This window comes from Aquarana catesbeiana, linkage group LG13 (genome assembly GCF_042186555.1).
Source record: "Aquarana catesbeiana isolate 2022-GZ linkage group LG13, ASM4218655v1, whole genome shotgun sequence".
NCBI lineage: Eukaryota > Metazoa > Chordata > Amphibia > Anura > Ranidae > Aquarana > Aquarana catesbeiana.
The window spans coordinates 70,182,360-70,205,111 of record NC_133336.1 but is presented as its reverse complement, the minus strand read 5'-3'; the positions used below and the strand labels follow the sequence as shown (position 1 = coordinate 70,205,111).

Genomic DNA, 22,752 nt, shown 5'->3' with positions numbered 1-22,752 from the left:
CGTCCGTTTAGCAGCAGCAGTGTACATGAGGCCTTAAAGTGGAAGAAAACCCTAACAATAACTATTCTTAAAGCGGAGTTCCAGTAGTTTTTGCAGCTACAAAAAGTGTAACTGCTGACTTTTAAAAAAAACACACACTCACCTGTCCCAGGATCACCGGGTGGGGGTACACGTCTGTGACAACTTGCGACGTTACAGCCGGGTGCGCACTGCACATGCACTGCGCCTCCTGAATGGTCGGGCAATCTTCTGGGACCTGTGACGTGTCCCAGAAGATTGCAGGGAGGGAGGGGGAGAGGAGAACTTCCGCTCGAGTTCCCTAGGCGGCCTGAGCGGAAGTCGGAGCAGGTACCTGTCAAAACTAGCTACCTGCTCCCCCCCCCCCAAAAAAAACCAAAAAAAAACCAAAGCTGAACATCCCCTTTCGGGTGAAGTTCTGCTTTAAAAACCCTCCCCCCGTCATCCAACATATCCTGTTAGATCTGTGTATTTAACTATTTTCATTCTGTTCCCGTCATATGATCCTGTATGGTTCCTCTGTGTAAGAAAGCGCTCGGCAACAGCTGTGGATTCTGGGAGCCATGATGTCACTGATCCCTGATCACTGTGAGGCTCCTGTGGCTCAGCCATTGACAAGGTTCCTTCCTCCCCCCTGTAGCAGCTGCTCACTGACACAGGGGAGCCAGAGCTGCAGGATCACATGACCAGAGCAGGTTAAAAATAGGTAGTATATAAGTATACAAAACTATAAGAATAGTTACAGTTAGGATTTTCTTCCACTGCAGCTCTGTAATCGTTAATACATAATAAAATGTATTTTTTTAAATGCAAGTCAGCACCTGAATATAGCTTGTTATCAGGCTCTCAAGAAGTATACTGATAGAAGGAGAGAGTACAGTGATAAAGAGACAAGCTCATCACTTTGCTGATTCTCCTTTCACTGTCCAGTAACAGGCTGGGGTGGGTCTAGGACCATGATGGTGAACCTTGGCACCCCAGATGTTTTGGAACTACATTTCCCATGATGCTCAACAACACTGCAGAGATCATGAGCATCATGGGAAATGTAGTTCCAAAACACTTGGAGTGCCAAGGTTCGCCATCACTGGTCTAGGATGACCTGGACTCACAGGAAGTGGGTTGAATAATTCTGGCCATCAGACTGGGGAAAACTAGTGGCAGGAAAAATTCTACAAGAAAAACCTCTGTACTGATTGTAAATATTGCAGGAAAAACTGGTTTTGTTATGTTATCTTTTGAAGTAAATGAAAATAATTCAATCTTAATCTTAGGCCTGGTTCACACCTCTGCAGTTTGCTTTCGATCCATTTGTACAGTGCTTTTTGCTGTGCGTTTTGCATTACTGCACACGCGATTTTACTGTGATTTGCATTTTGCATTTTTAATGCTCTTTTTTTGGCCAATTTGTTGTCGGGCAGATTAAAAAACGCAAAACGTAAATCGCAGCAAAAATGCACTACATTCTTTTCTGCAGCTTCTCCATTGAAGTCTATTGAAACTAAAAAAATCACTGCTTTGTGTTTAAAAAAGTCCCCAACCCTTTCCAAAAATGCAGCAGCTAAAAAAAGCATAGATGTGAGCGTGTCCCATAGGAAACCATGTTAAATGAACTGCACTGCAGTTCTGCAAAAAGCATTAAAAAAACGCATGCAGTAGGTGTGAACCAGGCCTCAGGGCCAAATCACACTGACTTGCGCAAAAATGTATGGAGAATACATGTACATTTCCAACCATTTTTGTTGCGTTTTAACCCGCACTGACACCTGTTGACATACATTTTGATGTCTGTTGACATGCATGTGCAGCGTTATGGTGGGAATCAGACACACTGGAAATGATTGTTTTTCAGATGTCCTTCTGTTGATCTGCGTTTTACAGCTGCGCTCAAATACAGATCAACGCACTGATGTGAATTGGCCCTTAGTTCCATACACCTCTTCCTAAGCCATCCCGCAGTGTGATGGATCAAAGTCACAGTTTCCTCTATGAGCAAAGTTAATATCCTTCCATGGAGACCCAACATTTTTCCCTGCTCTACATCTTCTGGGGTACAGGTCCCCTCACCACCCTCACAGGTTCTCGTTCCTCTGGAGCCTATGAGAGAAGACAGGTTGTCTCCACCAATAGGACACTGAGGCTGGGTTCACACTATTGTAAATTGGATGCAGCTTACACTGCATCCAATTCGCAGAACATTTGAAAACATGTTGTTTTTCAATGGGTATGGTTCATATATGTGCATTGCATCCGTAGTCCGCATTGCACAAAATTTGTGTGCGTTTTCTAGGCAGTGCGGTGCGAATTGCAGGCACATAATCTTCAGCTGGAACGCATCTAATTTGCAGATGTGTTCCGTTCTGAACAGGAATTCTCTCCCCCTTTTTTTATACCTCCCCCCTGATCCGCAGCTACAAGGGAGAGGAAACGCTGAATTAATCATTTTTATCTTTGCAGGGAAATCAGAGCTGCAATTTGCACTGGACTAGTGTGAATCCAGCCTCAAAGAAGAAGTAAGCAGAAGACAAGAGAAGGAAAATCATGTGACCAGGGCTTTTTTCAGCAGGAACGCGGGGGAACGCAGTTCCGGCACCTCCAGAACTGAATGTATGTAACGACAAGGGGTGCTGGGGTGTGCTATAGGGTCTATTGATGCTGGCTGCTGGGAGATCTATTTTTTCTGGAGGGAATCTATTGTTGCAGAGGAAGGGGATCTATTGTTTCTGTGGAGGTCTTCTGTTGCTTGTGGGGGATCTATTGTTGCTGGGGGTGGGTCTTATGTTGCTGGGGGTGGGTCTTATGTTGCTGGGACAGATCTACTGTGGAGGGAGGGTTTTTTGTTGCTGGCTGCTGGAAGGTCTATTAATGTTGGCTGCTGGGGAATCTATTGTTGCTAAAGGGGATCTATTTTTACAGAGAGAGGGGTCTAAGGTTGCTGGCTGCTGGAGGGTCTATTGATGCTGGCTGTTGGGAGGCTACTGTTGCTGGGGTGGATCTATTTTCACTGGGGTGTCCATTGTTGCTACATCTATTTTACTGCCTTTCTTGTTATCATTACCAATTCCATACAAAATACTTAGCACCACAAAATGTTACTTGGTTCTGTATTCCCTAAAAGGAATGGTGCTCGGAGGTGGATAGGGGGCAGAGTCAAGAGGAGGAAGGGAGGAGTTCCTGTACCTATTCTCTGAGAAAAAAAGCCCTGCATGTGACCATGGATTTAGTTAAAATGGGCATTTGGATTTTTTTTACATATCAGTGGTTAAAGTGTTACTAAACCCAGGACCTGGGTGTATTCAGTGCATTCACTATATCTGGTCTCCCACAGTACTGAGAACATGGAAATGCAATTATTAAAGTAAATATAAATGGCTAAATACGTTTTCTCATCAGCAGTATATAGCAATCTGACTTCAGTGCCTGCCTAAAGCTTGTAGGAGGAGTTTTCATTCTGCATTGACTGTCCTATCAGGATCCAGGACCCCTGACCCTCTGTCTGGACAGTGTTGATTGGCCCTGTCCTGATCACATGCACCCTCCCAAGAAAAAAAACAAAACATTTTTTGGAAAACACACAAAACTGAGCATGTCTAGCCTGTCCTCTGGCTTTGTATTATCAGGAAATATATTGGGGACAGTGGAAGAATGAGAGGATCAGAGGAGACATGAACAAACAGCCTTTTTACACATTGCTGAGGATTAACCCCTTAGGTTCCACAGTGAGTATAACAAGCATGCATTACTGTATATACAGACTGATTTTACTGTTGTGGGTTTAGTAACACTTTAATTAGATGGGGTGACAGGGAGGATGGGAGGGGGTTGCTAATATCCTGGAGTTGGGCTTTAAAGGGCTATTCATTTTTATCTATTTGGGGTTGGTGTTCCTCTTCCAGTGATCTTCCACATAGTATCAACCAACAAACATAAATTCTTATACAATATTATTTAGACCACATTAGTGACATAGGCAGTGGTCTGCTAAAGTCCTGCGATGTGATAATTTTTGTCACGGATGACAAGATTTTTAAAATGGTTGTATATCCTCACATATACCAAATGAAGCGACTGGCCTCAGGTGATACACAGAAATGAAACAAATCCTCCTACATGCGTTGTACCTGTTTATCCGCAGTCTTCTCTACAGCTGCTCAAAGTGCAGAATTTACAAAGCTTGTCTGAGATGTCGGAAAAAAGGGGTTAGAGCTGAAGTTACACTCTGCAGAGCTTGGTAAACAGAGTTCTGAGTGCTGATTGGAAGGCAGGGACACCCCCCCCTTCACACAGCACACAGGAACAGAGCTGAGGCTGTCAATCAGCTGGAGGTCCCTCCCCTGTCACAATTTTTCTCTTGGTGTCAGGAAAACATGTCAGCAGTGATTAATGCTGATAGTGGAGGAACATAATTCTTTGGCACCTAAAGCTGTTTGTAGACATATTGTATAAAAGACACTCACCTTGCAAGAGACTGTCCCATACACCTGCCATGTGTCACTATCATCACCTTTATCATACTGAGTGGAGTTTACTTTCTCTGTGATGGAGACTTCAATCTGAGCTTTCCCCTTCTGTTTGCTGGTCCTCCATGCCGGGGCTTTATAAGATTGGTTTGTAGAGATACTGCTTAGAGAATCTGGCAGGGCAGAAATGTTAGTGTCCACGGGAGAACCCAACGGACAGGCTCGTGTGACTAGATGTGCCAGTTGGGCCATCTTTGATGATATGTCTGTCTCTGTGCTGTGTTTTGAGTTGATGAACTTCATGATACCGTACAAAAGAGCAAATGCTTCGGAGATGCTGTTAATATTTATAAGTGGTGGGGTGGGTATCAGTAACTGTTCCACCAAAGGCAGGCACACATAGATAAAGTCCCCATCTGGAATGGCAAGGATGGGCCAAAGCTTCCCACCAGGGACCGTCAGCGAGTGCACATTGGTTTTAGTGATTCTGGAGCAGTTATCCCTGTATTCCACAAAGTTTTCACTATCGCCTGTTAAACCGAGCTCACGAAGCAGTGCTTTTAAAAGGTTTTCATCCTCTGGAATGGATGCATAGCTTGATTTATTAAAACCTTTGGCTCTTTTCTCTACAGTAGGGTAACGTCTGCAAGATACCAAGAGAGAATTACATTTACACAGCAATTCCAGCAAAATAACATCAACTGAACTGCTAATCCTTCCCAAGAAACACGGAAAGTGTGGCCCTGTCTATTCAGTTTTACTTTGCTAACTGTGCTTGACTTTCCCAAAAGCCATTGCTAAAGTTTGACATGCATATTATAATCTGACTGTACAATCTCTATACAACCACCTTTAGATTTACCAAAACAATGTAATGTGGGAGCAGTAATCAAATTTCTATTCAATCAGGGAGGACTTTGCACAAAATATGTATATATATATAGTATCTCACAAAAGTGAGTACACCCCCCTCACATTTATGTAAAGATTTTATTATATCTTTTCATGTGACAACACTGAAGAAATGACACTTTGCTACAATGTAAAGTAGTGAGTGTACAGCTTGTATAACAGTGTAAATTTGCTGTCCCCTCAAAATAACTCAACACACAGCCATTAATGTCTAAACCGCTGGCAACAAAAGTGAGTACACCCCTAAGTGAAAATGTCCAAATTGGGCCCAAAGTGTCAATACTTTGTGTGGCCGCCATTATTTTCCTGCTCTGTCTTAACCCTCTTGGGCACGGAGTTCACCAGAGCTTCACAGGTTGCCATGGAGTCCTCTTCTACTCCTCCATGACGACATCACGGAGCTGGTGAATGTTAAAGACCTTGCGCTTCTCCACCTCCTGTTTGAGGATGCCCCACAGATGCTCAATAGGGTTTAGGTCTAGAGACATGCTTGGCCAGTCCATCACCTTTACCCTCAGCTTCTTTAGCAAGGCAGTGGTCATCTTGTAGGTGTGTTTGGGGTCATTATCATGTTGGAATACTGCCCTGCGGCCCAGTCTCCAAAGGGAGGGGATCATGCTCTGCTTCAGTATGTCACAGTGTGCTATGCAGAGTGTAATTTCAGCTCTCCATCCCTTTTTTTTTTCTGTCAGCTCAGACATGCTTTAGAAATTCTGCACTTTCAATGGATATAGAGAAGAGAGTGCTGCAGATAAACAGGTACAGCTTATGTAGGAGGATTTGTTTCATCTCTGTGTATCACCTGAGGCCAGTCACTTCACTGTAAGGATATACAACCACTTTAAACTAATCTCCTAGTTCCTAGGATTGTATTAATAGCTCCTGAAATGTACACTAACTATTCCTCATTTAATGGCTGTTGTTGCCACTGAAACCAAGACAGGAAATGAATAAGTCCTCTGATTTTATCCTCTCTCACAATCTGATACGAAATGTAGTGCTGTCAATAGTAAAGTTTGTTTTTTCACCCATTACACATGTTAGAAAATGTAGACTACATTTTACAAACAGAATTTTAACAGCGTATGTAACAACACCACACCAATGTAGAGCTGCACAATTAATTGTTAAAGAAAATTGAAAGAAAAAAGCCACATACATAAGTTGCCAAAATTTAAGGAAAAAAGAAGGGTACTACTAGGGTAACCAAGAATCGGACTTTAAAGGCCAGGAAACAATGGAGAGATGACAACAAATATTATCCATCACATTTATTGAAAAAAGTACAAAATATAAACATAATATTCAAAAAAGGCTAAAAGACACAGTATATATATATGCATTATAGTACAGTTTGTACAGTGAGCCCTTGTGCATTTACGCGTTTCACCGTTAGGCTTCTTCAGGACACGACCAAGGTTCAAAGACGTAACAGATAAGAGACAGGAGAACAAGTAAATTTCAGGTAAGTGAACAGGGGCAAGTGTAAACCTTCACTCCGGACATGTAAGGAACCAGCAGGGCAATAATGTACAAGGTCCAGAATTCACATAGGAAAACAAACCCCCTAGTGGGATTAGGCAATGCTAACGGCAAACATAGAGCCTGGACTAGCATGCTATGCATGGAGGATAAGGTATGCCCCTGGGAGACAGCCAGGTACTGCACACTAATGTGTTTGTTTTCCTTTGTGAATGCTGGACCTTGTACATTATTGCCCTGCTGGTTTATTGCATGTCCGGAGTGAAGGTTTACATCTGCCCCTGTTCAAATAACTGAAATTTACTTACTAGTAGTCCATAATTATTAATATTCTCCACCTATTTGGGCTCTGTACATAAAGCGTATTCCAATTGAAGATAGTGAGATTTGTTCTCCTGTCTCTTATCTGTTACGTCTTTGAACCTTGGTCGTGTCCTGAAGAAGCCTAACGGCGAAACGCATAGACGTACAAGGGCTCACTGTACAAACTGTACTATATGCATATATACTGTGTGTTTTAGCCTTTTTTGAATATTATGTTTATATTTTGTACTTTTTTCAATAAATGTGATGAATAATATTTGTGTCATCTCTCCATTGTTTCCTGGCCTTTAAAGTCCGATTCTTGGTTACCCTAGTAGTACCCTTCTTTTTTCCCTAATCATTAAAGAATCGAGATCGCAATTCTACCCCCCCCTTTTCTGGTCCCCCACCACCCCCACCCCCCCTCCGGTGTCACATTTGGCACCTTTCAGGGGGGAGGGGGGAGCAGATATCTGTCTAATACAGGTATTTTGCTCCCCCTTCCGGGCATAGATACCAGAGCCACCCGCGGATATCTACGCCACTCCCCCCCCCCCACCACTGTATTCTGGGAGACACACGGGTCCCAGAAAACAGCAGGGATCAGTGGAATAGCGCAGCACGAGCAGTAGGGAACCAGGTATTGAAGCCGCAAGCCACTTCCTGATTCCTTTACCAAAGATGGTGGTGGCAGCACCCGACAGCTGAGGGATAGATCGGCTTCGGGTGCTAACATCGCGGGCGCCCTGGACAGGTAAGTGTCCATATTTTTAAAGTCAGCAGCTGCAGTATTTGTAGCTGCTGACTTAAAAAAAAAAAAAAAAAAACGGCGGAACTCCGCTTTAACACAGCATTTTCCCAATTCAGTGCAGAGTTCTCTGCTCACAAATGACAGCTGTCGAGAAAAAAAAAAAAAAGGCAGCCTGCCAAGTTTATCACAACATTGCTTAGGCATAAAGAGAAAACGTATCTTCTGTTCTTTTGGATTAAAGGAATGAACTTCTGTCTGTAGATGAGGGCAGTTTACCACTTAAAGTCTAAACCTTTTTCTGACACTTGTTGCTTACAAGTTAAAATCAGTATTTTTTGCTAGAAAATTACTTTGAACCCCCAAACATTAAATATATTTTTTCAGCAGAGACCCTAGAGAATAATATGGCGGTTGTTGCGATATTTTATGTCACACTGTATTTGCGCAGCAGTCTTTCAAACGCAATTTTTTTGGAAAAAATACACTTCAATGAATTAAAGTGGAGGGCCACCCTAAAATAAAAAATAGCATGAAAAATCCTAAAAAAAAAAAAAAAAAAAAAAAAAAAAAAATGTTAACCCCTTCCCGCCGACCGAACGCACATATGCGTACTCGGCTTTCCGGGGTTATACCGGGATGATGCCCGCAGCTGCAGGCATCATCCCGGTACCGTTGTTTACAGCGGGCGATCGGCTACCCGTGTATAACAACCGATGCGGCTAAAAGCCGCTCGGCTGTTATACCGGAGGAGCGGGAGGGGACATCCCCCCCTCCCGCCGCCTCCCGCCGTGTCCGTTCGGCTGCCTTCGGCGGCTGGGAGCGGGCTGGAACGAAGCTGCGAGCGGCTTCGTTCCAGCCTTCTTCTTGTAAATGCGGAAGCGACGTCATGACGTCACTTCCCGTTTACTCGGCTGCCAATGGCGCCGAATTTAAAAAAGTACACAGTATTCAGAATCGCCGTTTTCGGCGATCTGAATACTTTGAAGTGTAAAGGAGGGATGGGGGGTCTTTTAGACCCCCGATCCCTATATAAAGAGTACCTGTCACCACATATTACTGTCACAAGGGATGTTTACATTGCTTGTGACAGCAATAAAAGTAAAAAAAAAAAAAAAAAATTTTAAACACAATTTATAAAGTACAAAAATAAATAAATTAAATAAAAAAAAAAAAAAAAAAAATGTTTAAAGTGCCCCTGTCCCCGCGAGCTCGCGCAGTGAAGAAAACGCATACGGAAGTCGCGCCCGCATATGTAAACGGTGTTCAAACCACACATGTGAGGTATCGCCGCGATCGTCAGAGCGAGAGCAATAATTCTAGCCCTAGACCTCCTCTGTAGCTCAAACCTGGTAACCGTAAAAATTTTTTAAATCGTCGCCTATGGAAATTCAAAGGTACCGTAGTTCGTCGCCATTCCACGAGTGCGTGCAATTATAAAGGGTGACATGTTTGGTATCTATTTACTCGGCGTAACATCATCTCTCACATTATACAAAAAAATTGGGGTAACTTTACTGTTTGGATTTTTTAAAATTCATGAAAGTGTCACTTTTCCAAAAATTTGCGTTTAAAACACCGCTGCACAAATACCGTGTGATAAAAAATATTGCAACAATCGCCATTTTATTCTCTAGATTCTCTGCTAAAAAAATATATATAATGTTTGGGGGTTCTAAGTAATTTTCTAGCAAAAAATACGGATTTTAATTTGTAAACACCAAATTTCATAAAATAGGCTTAGTCATGAAAGGAACCCTTGTTGCTAGGCAGTCTTCCTAATCTGCCTCTTCCTATTCTGCGGCGTGTCCGCCTCCTCGGTGAGTGGCCCCATTGCCTTCTGGGAACTGTGTGTGTTCCCAGAAAACCACGGGGTCATTCACAGAGCGACGCGACACTCACGCGTGCGCAGTAGGTAACTGGCAGTGAAGCCGCAAGGCTCCACTGCCTGTTTCCCTTAGTTAGGATGGTGGTGCCGGGACCCGAGAGCCGAGGGATAGGTTGGCCTCGGGCGGCCGACATCGCGGGCACCCAGGACAGGTAAGTCTACTTATTTAAAGTCAGCAGCTACAGTGTTTGTAGCTGCTGACTTTTAAAAAAAAATTTCCTGGCCAGAATCCCGCTTTAATAAAAAACTAAAAACAGTAAAGTTAGCCCAATTTTTTTGTATAATGTGAAAGATGATGTTACGCCACAAGAATCGTGAGAGAATCATGATCTTTATTCTAAGTAAAAAAAAATCATGATTCTTATTTTGGTCAGAATCATGCAGCTCTACACCAATGTATACAATATTAAATAACATTACCTAGAGAATTTTACTGATCCGCATTCTCCTGATTGGTAGCTTAAGATCCACAATCCGCGAACAGGCATTATTGTGTAAGGGATATGCACAAATCATGTATGCTGTACTTGTAACTCTGTAAAAAATAAATTAATTAAATTAAAGAAAGTAATTTGCATCTTGAAGCAATGTTTTTTTTAATTTAAAGTGGAACTTTGCAGAAGAGACATACTGGGGGTTATTTACTAAAACGGAAGCGTGCTAAATCTGGTGCAGATCTGCATAAAACTAGCTTCCAGATTTTATTGTCAAAGCTTAATTGAACAAGCTTAACCACTTGCTGGCCAGCCGCCGTCATTATACTGCGGCAGCTCGGCACGATCCCGCGAACCGTCGTAGCTATACGTCGGCTCGCGGGATCGGGATAGCAGGCGTGCGCCCGCTGTACAGCGGGGGTGCCGATGCTCGTGGCCGACAGTCGCGATAACCACCGGCCACGAGCGATCGCGAGGAACAGAACAGGGAAGTGTGTGTGTAAACACACAAATCCCTGTTCTGCTCTGAGAGGAATGACAGATTGTGTGTTCCTATTAGCTAGGAACCACAATCTGTCACTTCCTCTAGTCAGTCCCCTCCCCCTTCAGTTAGACTCACCTCCCAGGGAACACAATTAACCTCTTGATTGCCCCCTAGTGTTTAACCCCTTCCCTGCCAGTGACATTTTTACAGTAATCAATGCATTTTTATAGCACTGATCGCTGTATGAATGCCAGTGGTCCCAAAAATGTGTCAAAATTGTCCAATGTGTCCGCCATAATGTCGCAATCACGATAAAAATCGCAGATCGCCGCCATTACTAGTAAAAAAAAAAAAATAATAAAAATGTAAAAATGCTATAAATCTATCCCCTATTTTGTAGATGCTATAACTTTTGCGCAAACCAATCAATATACGCTTATTGCAATTTTTTTAACAAAAATATGTAGAAGAATACGTATCGGCCTAAACTGAGAAAAAAATTAGCTTTTTTTTAAAAAAAAAATGGATATTTATTATAGCAAAAATTGTGTTTTTTTCAAAATTGTCACCTTTTTTTTGCTTATAGCGTAAAAAATAAAAACCGCAGAGGCGATCAAATACCACCAAAAGAAAGCTCTATTTGTGGGAAAAAAAGGACATCAATTTTCTTTGGGTGCATCGTCGCACGACCGCGCAATTGTCAGTTAAAGCGACACAGTGCCGAATCGCAAAAAATGACCTGGTCATTCAACAGCCAAATCTTCCGGGGCTGAAGTGGTTAAAGGGGTTGTAATCCAATGCATTAAGGTTAAAAAACTTCTGGCAGTCACCGGCCCCCCAGCCCCCCACTTTACTTACCTGAGCCCCGAAACTCCCACGCCGGAGACGTGCTGTCCTTCTCTGCACGGCTCTTGATTGGATAGATTGATAGCAGTGCAGCCATTGGCTCCCGCTGTCAATCAACTCCAATGACGCAGGCGCTGGGGGGCGGGGCCGAGTCTGGCATAAGTGTCTATGGACGCAAATGCTGGACTCAGGAGCGCGCTTGCAAGGTAACCCCCCCGGGAGAGCGCTTATCCTGGGGGGTTATCTGAAGTGAGGAGGAGCCGTGAGAGCTGCCGAGGGACCCCCAAAAGTCGAGGATCAGGGTCACTCTGTGCAAAACGACCTGCACAGTGGAGGTAAGTATAACATGTTTGTTATTTAGCCTTTACAACCACTAGTTAGAAGCTGATTGGCTATCATGCACTAGATCCTGAGTGCTCCAGTTTTAGGAAATCTACCCCACTATGTCTCTTCTACATTAAAGTTTAACTCCACTTTCATGGGGGAAAAAAATTGCAAATAAAAAAAAAAATATATATATATATATAGCGTATACAACTGCAACACGAGTCATATTGTATATTATATTGTAACAGCAACACAAGTCATATTGAATGTTATTAAAAATGACCTTTGCTTTTTAGTCTGCAGCTCTGTCATTTTCTGTAAAATGCAATGTAATATGGCTACCTAATGACCTTCTGTATACAGAATGTGTACAGAACGCCCCCCAGAAACATAATTTCTTGCTTGTGTGAGTGGTTCACTGATGTTCCCAGAAGTCTACACTAATAAGATACAAGCCAGATTTCAGGCATCCACTGCAACAAAAATTTCATTTTTTGGTGAGATACTCCCAATAGGAACATGTCTAAAGAGATGCAGACCCTGCACTTTTCCTCATTAGAGCCCTACAGCTGCTGCAGCTGATTGATAATTATGAAACCACTCCCATTAGACTTACTCAGCACAGAGAAACACACAGGGATTTCTTCAGAATAACAAAAGGTTGAAATCTGCAACAAAGTTTGTTAAAATCCTTTCAATGTACAGAGATCACCTGGAGGGAAATGTTTTTTTCTCTAAAAAAGTGGAGTTACACTAAGAGCCCTTGCACACTGGGGCGGTTTGCAGGCGCTATTGCGCTAATAATAGCGCCTGCGAACCGACCTGAAAGTGCCGCTGCTTGTATTCCAGTGTGAAAGCCCCGAGGGCTTGCACACTGGAGCGATGCGCTGGCAGGACGGTAAAAAAAGTCCTGCCAGCAGCATCTTCGGAGTGGTGAAGGAGCGGAGTGTATACCGCTCCTTTACCGCTCCTGCCCATTGAAATCAATGGGACGGCGCGGCTATACCGCCGGCAAAGCGCCTCTGCAGAGGCGCTTTGCGGTGGTATTTAACCCTTTCTCGGCCGCTAGCGGGGGGAAAAAACCGCCCCGCTAGCGGCCGAATACCGACGGTAAAACGCCGCTAATAATAGCGGCGTTTTACCGCCGACGCCGCCCCCGCCCCAGTGTGCAAGGGCTCTTAAACTAGAACATATCAACCCATTTCCCCATAATAAAAGATATCATTCAAGTGTAAATATGAATAGCTATTTCCAATGCTTTAGTCCTCTTTGGATGACGAAACAAAGGTTTCACAAAGTACTGTCAGTAACTCAAAGAATGAAGTGTATATGGTTAATTCTCCGGGTACAAGATTAAATAAAATAAATGTTATTAACATGTGACCGTTACCCATATTCCTCATAAAATAACACACAGCTTGTTGTGTACTGACACAGTTATATAAAGCCACCCCAGATACCAAGGATAACGTACCACAAATTTGTGGCAGTGTTGAAATATAAGTCTGTTAACTTGCTGCACATTTTCACTAGCATGTTGTACACTTGCAGAACACTTGAAGCACAAGTTCTAGTTGCCAATAAAAATGCCATAAATCTATCCCCTATTTTGTAGACGCTATAACTTTTGCGCAAACCAATCAATATACGCTTATTGCGATTTTATTTTACCAAAAATATGTAGAAGAATACATATTGGCCTAAACTGATGAAGAAATTTGTTTTTTGGATATTTATTATAGCAAAAAGTAAAAAATTTTGTTTTTTTTCCAACTTGTCGCTCTTTTTTTTGTTTATTTCGCAAAAAAAAAAAACAAACCCTGCAGAGGTGATCAAATACCACCAAAAGAAAACTCTATTAGTGGGAAACAAAGGACGTCAATTTTGTTTGGGTACAACGTCGCACGACCGCGCAATTGTCAGTTAAAGCGACTCAGTGGCGAATCACAAAAAATGGCCCGGTCATTAAAGGGGGAAAATGTTTTGGGGCTGAAGTGGTTAATCGAAGGTGGATCGTACAGATTGTAAGGAAGGTGTATGGCGAGCCTTACACTGATCCAGATGTTGCAGCACCTTATACGATCCAGGCCAGTGAAGTCAGAGCTGCATATTAGCTGAATGACTCAGAAAGCAGTCACATGATCCACACATAAACAGGAAGTACAGGGCAGCCCTAAGGATGTCTCGCCACACCTGCAACCACAGTGTTACTAGCCCATAGCAACCTTGCCTCCGATCTTGCAGCGGATTGGTTGCTACGGAAACAGCGTGCTTATCATACAATCCGCCTTTAGTAATGTAACACCGCTCGCTGTCTCTCACCCAGTACGTGCCCGGCCACGCCCTCTCCGTCTCTGCAGAGCGGATCCCCACTTCCGGTTTGGGAAGGTCAGAGGTCAGCAGCTGTGTGCGCGCCGCTTCCTGTCCCTGTCAGCTCCACTTCCGGTGAGAATGGCAGCAGTGTGATCCCCGCCCGAGCAGTCAGTCCATGGGGCCCGGAGCAGAGCGGAGAGCCTGACAACGAGAGCTGTGTGTGTGTCTCTGCCGCTATGGCCGCCACTGCCGACCTGTTCGAGGTAAGTCATTGGGGGGAGGACTGTACACGGGAGACACTGACAGCAGACACTGTGTACACCGATGTCAGGGGCTTTCCTCATCTATGGAGGGCTTGTGAAGGCTGCAGGTCTTTCATTCTGATCCTCCCCGGATTCCCCACACAGTCACTGACTGAACGTGTATAGAATGGGCTTCCCAGACTTCACTGGCTGCATGCTTGTGGCTTTGTTATGCATTAACCCCTTCAATACCAGACACTTATACACCTTCCTGCCCAGACCTATTTTCACCTTTTATCGCTGTCGCACTTTGAATGACAATTGCGCGGTCCTGTGAAGCTGTACCCAAACTACATTTTAATCATCTTTTCCCCACAAATAGAGCTTTCTTTTGGTTGTATTTGATCACCTCTGGGGTTTTTATTTTTTATGCTACAAATAAGGAACGGAAATTAAATTAGAAAAAAGTTTTTCTTTGTTTCTGTTACAAAACTTTGTACAGTAGGTTTTCTCCTTCACTGATAAGGTGGCACTTATATGCAGCACTGATGGGCACTCATAGGTGGCACTGATCAGAGGCTCTGGCAGGCATCACTGATGGGCACATCCTTAATGGGCAATGATTGACTTCCCTGGTGGCAATGGGTGGGCATCCTCGGGGGGGGGGGGGGGGGGCTGCACTGATAATCAGTGCAGACCCCCCGCCCCCCCCCTGTCAGGAGAGCAGTCATTTGACTCTCCTCTACTCGCCTCTGTCAGCACAAGCAAAGGAAAGGCCGATACACGGCTTTTCCTGTTTACACTGATCAGCTGTGATCGGAGATGCGGTGTGTCAGACAAACACACCACACCATCGATCGTCATGCTGCGCTCCCCCGTGGCTTATCTTGCTGGATGTCATATGATGCCCATTCAGGATAACTGAACCACTTCCCGGCCGTCATTCTGCTATAGGCTGGTCGGGAAGTGATTAACCACTTGCTTACTGGACTCTTAAACCCCCTTCCCGCCTAGACCAATTTTCAGCACTGTCACTCTTTGAATGACAATTGCGCGGTCATGCTACACTATGCTTAAATTACATTTTTATCATTTTTTCCCCACAAATAGAGCTTTCTTTTGGTGGTATTTGATCACCTCTGGGCCTTTTATTTATTGATGAAAAAAATACCGAAAATTTTGAAAACAAACACAGAACAGTTTTATATTTTGTTATAAATTTTTGCAAACAGGTAGTTTTTCTCCTTCATTCATGTACACTGATGAGGCGTCACTGATAGCTGGCAGTGATGGGCACTGTTAGGTGGAACTGATGAGGCATTGATAGGTGGCACTCCTGGGCATTGATAGTTGCCACTGATTGGGCGCCCTGATATACACTGGTGGACACTGATATGCATTGTGTGGGCACTGGCAGGTGGCATTGGCAGGCGCCACTGGTGGGCACAGATGAGGCGGCTGTTCGGGATCAATGTCCCTTACACAGAAGCCGGCGATTGGCTTTTTTTTCTCCTCGCGCTGTCAGCGTGTGGATAAAAAAAGACGATTACCGATCTTCTGTTTACATCATATGATCAGCTGTCATTGGCTGAGAGCTGATCACATGGTAAGGGGCCGGGGTCGATCCGATCTGTGATCACCCGAGTCTCATTGATTCGATGATCACCACGCGCGCCCTACAGGGAGCGTGCAAAGGGGAGGACATCTATTGACGGCCTCCCGGAAATGTAGGTCCTCACTGTAGCCGTCATTTGGCTATAGCATGGACAGGAACAGGTTAAGGTAAAGAACCTTTTCTGCTGCAGGACCCCCCCCCCCCCTAATTCTTACCTGAATCCGATCCAGCGATGTGCACAAGAGCAGTGTCTCTCACTGCTGTCTCCCTCCTCATTGGGCAGATTGATAGCACTGAGAGCCAATAGCTGCTGTCAATCAAATCCAGTGACAAGGAAGCAGGGGTGGGGCCAATTGCTGCTGTCTGTGTCAATAGACACAACAGCGGGGTTCGTGAGCCCACCCAGGCACTCCATTTGGAATCTGTTTCCTATTGGGGGCACCAAGAGGAGCCAGGAGTGCTGGCGTGGGACCTGAGAAGAGGAGGATTGGGGCCACACTGTGCAATTCTATTGTACCAAGCAGGTAAATATAGACGTGTTTGTTATTTTAAAAAGAATTGCCTTTACGACCACTTTAAACCCAAAAGCAAACATTTATTATATTGCAGCTTATCAGTTCTCAGATGTGATGGCTGCATTGTTTTCCTTTTTTAGGCTTTCTTCTATTTTCATCTGGTGATCCAGCCAGCAAGTCTGTTTTTTCAAAAGAACATGGGTGAGACCATTTCACTGTCCATGCAGCTTGGTGCAGGGTTCTTGGGGTTTGAAACCGCGCAGTTCTTCCTCTTCTTTCCCTAGGGACATGGGACAGATCAGAGTAGTTCTCACTGGTCAGTACTGGCATGTGACTGTGCTGACCAATCAGAAAAAAATTGACTTCTTCTGGGTGCCAGTCATCGGCTGTCTTGATTGGTTGGCATATGATGACACAATTCCAGCGCAGGAGTCATTCACCCTGACACATGTGTACTGTGGCAGAACCGTAAACCAAACTGTGCATGCGCTGCTCTGTGTACAGTAGAGAGGACTTTATACTTACTTGTTGGTACAATTGGTGTAACAGGGTTTACAGCCACTTTAATCGCACCCCCAATCGCAGTGCGATAAATCAAAACACCCGGCGCTGTCGCCCAGAAGAAAGTCACGCTCCTTTTTGAGCGACAAGCTTCATGCGTTGTGATTTTGCTGCAGCGTGATTTATCGCGTCAAAATCGCACCGCGATTGGGGTTCCATTAAGAAGTAATGGCATTGCAAGCGCATTCCCACATTTAGCCACAATTCCGCCCCGTGATTCAAATCACCTAGGTGTGAATGGAGCCTAACATTCCAGGCATGCTTCTGGTAAATTTTACAAGCGACAGTGTGAATATGTCAGCTGCCAAATGACATTTTGGCCAAAATAAAAAATGACATGATACAACCTCTCAGTGACATTAATACAGCAGTCTGTTTTTCTGAGCGCCCCCTCCCCCAGTAACACAGTTATTACTGGGTGACCCAGCCAGTAAGTCTGTTCATTTTCACCTTCTTTTAGCTGCCCTAGAAAAGTTGCAATTGTAGGGATAAGACGAACTATTGAACACTGACAGGGGTGCTTACAATGGTCCGCTTTTATTTATGAAAAAAGCTTTATCGAAAAAGGAAAAAAAAAATATTGCTTTAACTACTTAAAGTGGAATTTCATCTTGAAGGTTGAAGTTCTGCTTCATGTCGTGGTCCCCAAACCCCCCCCCTTTCTTCAATTTTTTCTGGAGGGAGGGGGGCATACCTAATTTTGACGGGTAACTGCTCCCATTTCCAGTCAGATCCCCACAGCAATTCCACTAGAAGTTCTCCCCTTTCCTCCCCGGCCACAACCTTCTATGACACGGCAGGACCATTCACAAAGTGCAGCGTGGCTCTCTGGCTGGCTAGGAATCACACCCAGCTTCCCACAGTAAACATGCCAGGGACCGGGTGAGGACGGGGCTGCATCTCTGGACAGGTGAGTGTCCTTTTATTAAAAAGTCAATGGCTACAGTATTTGTAGCTGCTGACTTTAAATTTTAATCAAACAGGTTGAAGCTCTTCTTTAAAAAGTGTTAGCTGGTGCCAGGTTTTACATTGATAGTCAGTAATGTAAAGTCCATGTTAATCTACTATTCCATCCAACACTCGAATGATTGACAATGCTGCTGTCCAAGGCTGGCTACCTTGCTCCTCCATAGATGCAGTGGTAGAGTGAATGTAGTCACCCACAAGAAAGGAGGTGTGTTACTGGCAGATAACCAGTTAATTTTGATTGGGCTAAAATCGAACCGCATCGCACCAAAGCTGTGCATGCAACAATTTTGGAACCGCACTGCAACCGGTTTGCATGGTCATTTTGTACCATGCAATCCGGTGCCAGAAAACGCTCCTGCGTTTGCGCCTTCCGTTGGGGGAGGGGGTTGTTTAGCTTGCACTGACACCCGCTGCACAAGGGCAGTGCAATTTAAATGCGGTGCAGGAAATGCGCATGGATCACAGCATTTCCTGCACCTCATCAGCGTGTACCTACTCCTAAAAGTTTTGTTTGGAATTGGTGAGGGACAATTCTCTGCTGTATAAGCAGAGCAGGGCAGAGTAAATCTCTGGAGCCATGGTGCTTTACAGTTGGTGGACCATTTTGAGTCTTTTGTAGTGTTAGTGGTAGAATAATGTGTAACTTGGAGCTGTCACAAGTACACAACCATGGCTGTGAAAACAAGGGACACATTGTAGCATTTAGTACAATTACAACTACAATGTATGAATATTTCCATTGTTTCATTATTGGTAATATCACATATGGGTTTGTTTTAGTAAATCTTTATTATAATACTAACTTTGTAAAAGCTACCATCCCTGGCATTGCTTTGTAGGACTCCGACTAGCCTTCAGGAGAGGCCAGGGATTTGTAGGTCATGTCAATTCCCTTTACCTAGTGTAGTTTTATTTTGTACATCGGCAAGTTTGGAAACAGATTCCGAAAAATTGCCACCTTTATAGGAAATCCGAACTGACACAGTATGGTGGTTGTTTGTGATGTGCAATTTGTCTTCCATGTGCACCCAACTGTAAAGGCTAGTTATAGATTGGGGTGATCACCACTTATCTGTACAGCTTGTCCTCTGGATTTGGCATGGGGACACATTGAATTCTTTCAGCTGCCATTGCTGGGTGTCCAATGTGTTCCTTTAAGGAGGTTGGGGCTCCCGCCAGAAAAACCTGGCCTTAAAGGATAACTTAAAGCGGGGGTTCACCCACACCGCCAAAAAAAAAAATATTAAAAGCCAGCAGCTACAAATACTGCAGCTGCTGACTTTTAATACATTGCCACTTACCTGTCCCGGGGTCCAGCGATGTCGGCAGGGGATGCCGAGAACCCGCTCGGTTCTCGGCAGCTGCCGCCGCCATCCTAGGTGAGGGAATCAGGAAGTGAAGCGTTGCGGCTTCACTTCCCGGTTCCCTAGTGCGCATGCGCAAGTCGCGCTGCGCGTCCCTAGTGGTCCCCGCTCTCTGCTGGGAGCTGTGTGTTCCCAGCAGACAGCGCGGTCGGGACGGGAAGAGGCATAGACTCCCATGGGAGTCTATGCCGGAAGTGGGTGCAAATACCTGTCTTTGACAGGTATCTGCACCCCCCTCCCCCCTGAAAGGTGCCAAATGTGACACCGGAGGGGGAGAGGGTTCCGAAAAGCGGAAGATCCATTTTTGTGTGGAACTCCGCTTTAACCTTTTGTAACATGTTACACCCATATTCAGGATGTAGCATGTTACCAATCCACCAAAAATGCCATAAAACTATCCCCTATTTTGTAGACACTATAACTTTTGCGCAAACCAATCAATATACGCTTATTGTGATTTTTTTTTTTTTTTTTTTTTACCAAAAATATGTAGAAGAATACATATCAACCTAAACTGAGGTAGAAATTTGTTTTTTTGGGGGGGGATATATATTATAGCAAAAAGTAAAAAATATTGCTTTTCTTTTTCAAAATTGTCATTTTTTTCTTGTTTATAGCGCAAAAAATAAACACAGCAGAGATGATTAAATATCACCAAAAGAAAGCTCTGTGGGGAAAAAAAGGTCGTCAATTTTGTTTGGGTACAGCGTCGCACGACCGTGCAATTGTCAGTTAAAGCAACGCAGTGCTGTATCGCAAAAATTGCTCTGGTCATTAAAGCGGGGTTCCACCCAAATTTTGAACAATATCTGTATGTATTCTCTTCCTTGCCTAGATGCTGACATGCCATTTAAAAAAATTTAAATCGCCGTAATTACCTTTTATTTTTCTATTCTTCTTTGCACTTCCTGGTTCTCCTCCCGTGGGAGTAGGCGTGTTTCTAGCCTCTCCCAGACTCCTGGGAGCTAGTCTCAGGCTTCCCAGGATGCCACTGAGCATGTGTGGGAACGAGCGGTGAATGCTGAGAGCACAGCATTCACCACATCCAGGAAATGCTTGTGGGCTTCAAATGCCCATAATGAAGATGGAAACCGCCTGCAGTGAATAATATAAGTTATTCTTTCCGACGAAATCTGACACAGGTGGACATATTACACACAATATGTGAGTATGTAATGCTGAGAAGAAAAGTTTGTGAATGAACTAAAAAAAAAAAAAAAACGATAGATAGGTGGACCCCTGCTTTAAGAGGATAAAATCTTCCAGGGCTGAAGTGGTTAAAGTGCTGGTAAAATCTTAGAATCCACTCTATTACAGTACAGACGGTCCCCGGGTTACAAGCAAGATAGGGTCGGCAGGTTTGAATTTGTTTGTAAGTCGGAACAGGTAAATTTTTTTAAGTGTAACTCCAGCCAAAAATCTATTTTTAAGCTTTTTGGATAGCATAGGGAGGGGTTATCACCCCTGTAATATTTGTTTTGCTGTCTGTGCCCCTGTTCAGAAGATTTCACCTCATTTTCTGCCCCAATGACAATTGGATTTTTAAAATTTTGGGTTGTTAGGAAAACAAGGATTGGTGATAAAGCATCAGAGGAGACAACCTTTTCCCATATTAACTCTTACAGGAGTGAATTTCCATTCCTAGGGGTAGATTTCCTCTAACTTCCTGTTTTCGCCCTCCATTTTGTAAGTAGGAGTCGATTGTAAGTCAGATGTTTGTAACTAGGGGACCACCTGTATTATATAATGTAAACTGTGTATGTTTATGTAATCTAACTGTGCCACATACCTTTTTATAGTGCTCTTGTCCAAGCTGTCAGCAGGGGATTTGCCCCCCCCCCCTCTGAAGTGCTTGGAGCCGTGAAGAGAGCTCCGGCGGGCCATGGAAGTGCCGAGTGGTGCTCAGCTGATCTTGCGTTGCTCTCCTCTTCTCGAAGCTGGGGATCTCAGGCCCCTCTCCCTCTGCAGAGCTCCGGCAGATCACTGAAGCGCCCAGCAGCTGCTCTCCTCTAAGCTGTCAGCTGGGGATCTCAGGCCCTTCTCCCTCTGCAGAGCTCCGGTGGGTCACTGAAGCGCCCAGCAGCTGCTCTCCTCTAAGCTGTCAGCGGAGGATCTTGGGCCCCTCTCCCTCTGTAGAGCTCCGGCGGGTCACGGAAGCACCCAGTGGCTGCTCTCCTCTATGCTGTCAGCGGGTGATCTTGGACCCCTCTCCCTCAGCAGAGCTCCGGTGGGTCACGGAAGCGCCCAGTGGCTGCTCTTCTAAGCTGTAAGTGGGGAATCTTGGCCCCCCTCCCTCTGCAGAGCGGAGGTCGGCAACCCGTCGATTGCGATCTAACCATCGATCACGAGAGGGTGACGGGTAGATCTTGTATCTGCAGTGCCAACCCCGCTGTCAAAACAACTCTTTTCCGAGCAGAACAGCACACACAAGCAGCCAGCTCTGCAGCACGGCATCACTGACTCCTGTGATCCTCCCCTCACATCCGTCCCGCCCATTTTTCACATTTCACACAGGCACTCTGTATAGATGTGAGGGGAGGGGAACGTAGCTTGTCTGAACAAGCAGGTAAGGAACTGATCATTAGGGAAGGGCAAACGGTATTGGGCCGTACACCCCTGACCTGTGCTGCTGGGCCGTACACCCCTGACCTGTGCTGCTGGGCCGTACACCCCTGACCTGTGCTGCTGGGCCGTACACCCCTGACCTGTGCTGCTGGGCCGTACACCCCTGACCTGTGAAATTTAGTTACTCCTGACCTGGATAAGTTTATATTGACATTTGTATTATATTTTTCTAGGGGCCGGTTCACACCAGAATGGTGCAGGAAACGTGCATTCCATGCACGTTTCCCGCACTACTGGTTAGCTCACTGCCTTTGCAGTTCGTTTGTGGGCACCATATCGCATGGTTTCCTCAGTGCCATGCTGTTTGCTGCAGCGTACTGTTAAAAGTAATGCATGCGTTACTTTTTCTGCATTCCAGTGTAATTTGCCAAAATGTACCACACGGGAAAAACGTGAAAAATTCACAGGAGTGTGTGCCGCATTACCGCATGATCCCGGAGTGAATTAGCCCCAAGTTTTCTTCAAAACTGCCTTACTTTTTATTGACCTTGCTAGGTTAGCTCCCAAAAATAGTACGTTAAACCGGGTGAGCTTAGATTTCTCCCACGTTGTTTTAGGTAGAACTCCACCACTCTAAGGTTGCCTACCCCTGCCTTAAAGGTATTCAAATCCCTCTCCACTCTCTAAAACGAACAGTTTTGCTTTA

The 22,752-nt window shown here is 44.7% G+C and overlaps 2 protein-coding genes across 5 annotated transcripts in view; one reads left to right on the top strand and one right to left on the bottom strand.

The window, feature by feature from the left end:
• The window catches only part of AP5M1 (adaptor related protein complex 5 subunit mu 1), a 41,048-nt gene extending 26,675 nt beyond the window's left edge, over positions 1-14,373 (bottom strand). For 2 of the 4 annotated variants that reach the window (XM_073610781.1, XM_073610784.1), the window contains exons 1-3: positions 14,225-14,373; positions 10,232-10,346; positions 4,476-5,121 (exon numbers count right to left, since the gene is read on the bottom strand). In XM_073610781.1, the coding sequence (XP_073466882.1) occupies positions 4,476-5,121; positions 10,232-10,299 (714 nt within the window). In that variant the 5' untranslated portion in view covers positions 10,300-10,346; positions 14,225-14,373. The other 2 variants (XM_073610783.1, XM_073610782.1) reach the window with 2 other exon arrangements.
• EXOC5 (exocyst complex component 5) overlaps positions 14,085-22,752 on the top strand; it is a 76,226-nt gene continuing 67,558 nt past the window's right edge. The window contains exon 1 of the mRNA XM_073610780.1: positions 14,085-14,478. Within this exon, the coding sequence (XP_073466881.1) occupies positions 14,452-14,478 (27 nt within the window). The 5' untranslated portion in view covers positions 14,085-14,451. The remainder of the gene's footprint in view (positions 14,479-22,752) is intronic.